The sequence below is a fragment of the Solanum stenotomum genome, chromosome 5 (assembly GCF_019186545.1).
Source record: "Solanum stenotomum isolate F172 chromosome 5, ASM1918654v1, whole genome shotgun sequence".
NCBI classification, from domain to species: domain Eukaryota; kingdom Viridiplantae; phylum Streptophyta; class Magnoliopsida; order Solanales; family Solanaceae; genus Solanum; species Solanum stenotomum.
This window is the reverse complement of record NC_064286.1, coordinates 17,009,925-17,015,175: the sequence shown is the minus strand read 5'-3', so window position 1 is coordinate 17,015,175 and position 5,251 is coordinate 17,009,925. Positions and strand designations below refer to the sequence as shown.

The following is a 5,251-nucleotide window of genomic DNA, read 5'->3' as shown; positions in this document are numbered from 1 at the left end:
TGGTGTGATCGACTATCTATTATAAGATCATTGTAATGCTTGGTTGAATGTTTAATCATGATAGTAGATGTTTGATACTTCTCTGATTGGGTGTGCACAAGAATGAGATTTAAAATTTTGGAAATTTTTTTAAAAAGCTCAAAAAGATTTTCACACTATATTGTACTTTTGGTCTTCTAAATAAAGTGTTTGAACTTCTTTAAAATGTTGTTTACAACTTGAACCTGCTTCTCAATAGAATTTCTTAATCTTGATTAGTTCATTTAATTGTGTCTATCCTATTAATTTACTTTCTTTCTTAATTGTGTCTATCCTATTAATTTTACTTATTTTTTGCTTAGAAGTATAATCAACATTCAGAAACATTTGTGGAGGATTCAAGGTTTGATTTGGCACAACACAAGCGCTATGACTAGGTAAGAAACATTTATCGTCTCATAACACATGATTCTGATAACTTACTCATGACTTTAAAAACTTATTTGTTAAGTAGTTAATGATTTAATGAATGTTACTATAAGATTAAATATTGATATCTTGATCGTCTAGGAATTCAAATATCCCATCCAAGGATTGGATGAATTTAGCAAGGTATAGTAAAGAGTATATTGATGGTGTTGAATCATTCCTAGATTTTGCTTACTCTTATGGAGATCCAATAGGAGAAGAAATTCAGTGTCCATGTGCAAAATGTTGTAATATTCACTGGACTCGAAGGAATGTAGTGTATGATCATCTAATATGCTATGGATTTGTTAAAGGTTATACTAGATGGATAAATCACGGGGAATGGGATATCAAGTTGAACGTTGATGATGATATGGATTACTCGCGTGATGATATTGATGGGTTGTTGAATGATCAATTTAGAGATATTGCACAGGCTAAAGGAGTTTATGATGGTCCAAATGAAGATGCCAAGAAATTCTATAACTTAGTTGACGAGGCAAGCCAAGAATTATATCCTGGTTGTACAGGATTCTCTAAATTATCATTCACACTTCGTTTATATTTATTGAAGTGTCTACATGGATGGAGCAATGAATCACTCACTTCTCTTTTAGAGTTATTAAAAGAGGCGATGCCCGAGTTGAACATTCCTCCGTCTTACTATAAAACCAAGTCTATGATTAAGAATCTTGGTCTTGATTATGAGAAAATTGATGCATGTCCCAATGATTGCATGTTGTTCAGGAATGATCATAAGGATGGTGAATTTTGTCATACTTGTGGAGCTTCACGATATATTAAATCTCCTGAAGTTGATAGTGATCTTGAGCCTTCAAAAAAACAACATCAAGTTTTAACAAAGACATTGAGACACTTTCCATTAATTCCTCGACTCAAAAGGCTATTTATGTGCTCAAAGACGGCAGATTCTTTGAGGTGGCATGACGAGGAGCGTTCTAAAGATGGAAAGTGAAGGCATCCCGCTGATGGTCTAGCATGGAAATATTTTGATAGGTTGCATCCAAATTTTGCACTAGATTCTCGCAATGTGAGACTTGGCTTGTCAAGTGATGGGTTCAATCCATTTCAGACCATGAGTATATCACATAGCACATGGCCAGTTATGTTAATGGTGGATAATCTACCGCCTTGGATGTGTATGAAATCTGAGTATTGTATACTTTCTTTACTTATACCTGGGCCACGATCACTTGAAAATGACATTGATATTTACTTGCAACCATTGATAGATGAGTTAAAATTATTGTGGGATTCTGGGGTTGAAACATATGATGCTTCAAGAAATCAAACTTTTCAAATGCGGGCAGCTCTTTTGTGGACAATCAATGACTTTCCTGCATATGCTATGCTATTTGGATGGAGTATAAAAGGTAAGTTTGCTTGCCCTTGTTGTAACTATGGCACTAGTTCTCGCTATCTTAAACATAGTCGAAAAATGTGCTATATGGATCATCGTGTTTTTCTACCCATGGATCATCCATGGAGATCTAACAAAAGATCTTTCAATGGAAAAATTGAATTTAGGCCTCTTCCACCTTTATTAAAGGGTACTGATGTGTTTAATAGCTTACAAGATTTTGAAAATGTATTTGGAACGAATAGAAAGAGATCAAATGATGGCCCATGGAAAAAAAGGTCAATCTTTTTTGAATTACCTTATTGGAAGCACAACTTGTTACGCTACAACCTTGATGTAATGTACATAGAGAAGAACATAGTTGATAGAATACTTGGAATTCTTTTGGATACTTCTGGCAAAACAAAGGATCATGCAAAAGCCCGGTATGATTTGAAAGATATGGGAATCAGAAAGAACCTTCATCCAAAAGATATAGAAGATAATAAGAGAACAATGTTTGCAAAAACGTGCTTCTCAATGACAAATGGAGAGAAATCAATTTTTTGTGGGGTTTTAAAGACAACCAAGCTACCTGATGGTAGTGGCTCCAATATATCCAGGTGTGTGCAATTGGATGAAAGAAGATTGTCTTGTTATAAAATCCATGATACTCATTTCATGTTACATTACTTGCTTCTAATACCAATTAAAAGCATTCTTCCTGATCATGTGGCTATTCCTTTGATTCGTCTTAGTTCCTTCTTCAGTCGGTTGTGTCAAAAAGTAATCACATTGGAGCAATTGGATTGCTTAGAAGTGGAGATCATAGAAACAATAAATCATTTGGAGAAAATTTTTCCTCCTACATATTTTGATATAATGATTCATTTGCCTATTCATTTGGCGAATGATGTGAGATTAGGAGGTCCAGTTCAAAATCGATGAATGTATTCCACAGAAAGAGAAATGGGTACATTCAAATCATACATCCGGAACAGACGTTATCTAGAAGGTTGCATAGCAAAGACACGAGTGGGAATAGATTGTACGAATTTATTCTCCAAATATCTACATCGGGGTGTGCATCCCAGATTTAACAAAAGAGCCCGAAATAATGGGTGATGACTGGTCTTCGTGATGCTTGGAGGCGACATAAACAAAAAATTAAAGAGAGATGTTTTGATAAAAATAGTTTTGTTGAGGATATGCTAGCAAAACGTCCTGATGACATTCCAGAAGCTCAATTCTGCCAGTTGATCGAGTATTGGAAACACCCAACTGTTCAAGTAAAGCTAAAATAGTGCATTTCTATTCTTTGACATATTTTGCATCATATCTATTCTATTCTTTTTTATTTATCGATTCAAACATCTCTTTTTATTTAATTTATTTACATGCCATATCTGAGGTGAATTCTAAAAATAGGAAACAACAACAACAGTGGAGTCATCGAATGGGACCAATTAATTTTGCAAGAGTACGCGTGGCATTGGTAATACTTAGCAGACATATGAATTTCATTTTATCATACTTTATTAGAAGATGTTGAATATTTTAAATTTCTTTTGATATAATTTGTAGCGTGCAACAAAAGAAAACAACGAGGAACCATCATAGCCTGAAATGTTTATTGTAACTCGTACAAACACGGGAAAGGAAATTCAGGCCGATACCCAAGTTGCAATAGTAAGTTTTTAAAGAGGATTATTGGTGAATTTAATTCAGACTTAAAAATTATATATTGTGGAGAGTTACTCCATTGAATTATATTAAGTATGTCTTCTTCTTCTTTTTCTTCTTCTTCTTGTGCAAGTACGAGGACATATGAAATATATTTTATTTTGAATTCTTTGCCAGAAGGAAGGTAAATTAAAGTTAACAAATAAATCATATATTGCTTTTAGCCGTAAAGTAAATAGTTCCTACAGTTAACTATGGATGTTAATTTTATTCAACAGACTGAACTTCAGAATCGTCAAAATTCTAGGGAAACAACTGATGATGCCTTTAGGGCAGTGTTTGGAAAGGAGCAGCCTGGCCGACTTAGGTGCTATGGCAGATTAGTGACAACAAGTTCTCTAAAAGAAGATGAAGAAACTAACAAGCTAAAACAAAAGCATGCTAATGAAATCAGTTCTCTGAAGGAGGAAATGAATGAAATGAGAGTAGAAATGCGACATTTTTTTACTCAATTGCTGCCTAATAACCCTGCATTCAATGTTCAAGATATACCAGGGATTGTTGGATCTAACCTTGTTTCACTTGTTGATGCAAGTAGCACAAGGTGTGAGAGGCCAAAATATTCCACATTCTTCAGGGTTAACTCATGATTCGGTTCTTCAAAAGGTAGTTTGGTGGTTCCTTAAGGCTTTTCTCTCTTTCTCTCTTCTGGAACCTCTCAACTGTATTTTCCTCAACTTTGTCTAGTTGTTCTTGTTGGTTGTTGGTTTGATTTTGCACAACAAGATCATTACAGTTATTATGAGTAGAAATAGTAGAGTTAAGTGTCTTACCTCCTGATTTGGTTGCTGATTTGTATGTGTAGTTGTGGCTCCAGTCGACAGTCCTTGCTTGGTAGTGATATCATTGTTAGCCTGATTTTTTCTTAGTCGAGTAGCAAACGATTGGATAGTAGTCCACCATCTCATAATCATGTTTCTAAAAGGTTTATAATCACTGTCAATCACTAGAGAATTAACATAAATATTTTAGATATTTCTAGCAAGTGCCCTACCAAAAAATTGTGATCAGTGGTGTCTTTTACTGGTTTATAGCAGCAGAAACACTTGAAATATTGTTGACCAAAATTGTGAGCTTGTTTCTTTTCTCTCTAATTTGATCCCAAGTAGATGAGCATGTGAATTCTACATTTGCATTGGGTTCTAGATTTGTTGATTAGAAATCATGGGCTGGTAGTGAACTTGAGTCGCAAGAATGGTCGGGACAAGATCCGGAGGTGCAGTTTGATAGATAGTTTTCTGTTAAAGCTATACACTTTTTCTGTTAAAGTTGCACACTGGAAATCTGGAAATTTGGAAATTTGGAATCGGGAATCTGGAATCTAGAAATCTGGAAATTTGGAAATTTGGAAATCTGGAATCTGAAATCTAGAAATCTGAAAATTTGGAAATCTGGAAATCTGGAAATCTGGAATATGGAAATCCATCAGATTTTGAAATGAATATGAATATTGAGGATTCATATAGCTAAAGCAACTAGTTTTGAATTGATGTATTGTTGTTGTTTTATAAGGTTTCATGCTTATCTTTAACATCTAGGATTCATATAGCTAAACATCTACTTTTGATGTCTTTTACAAATCAACTCAACAAGCAGCTGACTCATTTTGTGTCCCTTCCAAAGCATTATTTTCTGGAAGGAAATAATAAAAAACCCAAAAAGGTTTGTGTAAGTTGTAACTTCTAGATTTCTGGTAAGTTA

The 5,251-nt window shown here is 34.3% G+C and overlaps 1 protein-coding gene and 1 pseudogene across 1 annotated transcript; both read left to right on the top strand.

Annotated features, from left to right (window-relative positions):
• Positions 1–408: 408 nt before the first annotated feature.
• LOC125863725 (uncharacterized) lies at positions 409–1,423 on the top strand. Its single transcript, XM_049543748.1, has 2 exons — positions 409–416; positions 550–1,423. Exons 1-2 carry the CDS (start codon positions 409–411, stop codon positions 1,421–1,423), a joined length of 882 nt encoding a protein of 293 aa, XP_049399705.1.
• A 1,508-nt stretch (positions 1,424–2,931) lies between these two features.
• Positions 2,932–4,921, top strand: LOC125863724 (uncharacterized; annotated as a pseudogene).
• The last annotated feature ends 330 nt before the right edge of the window (positions 4,922–5,251 follow it).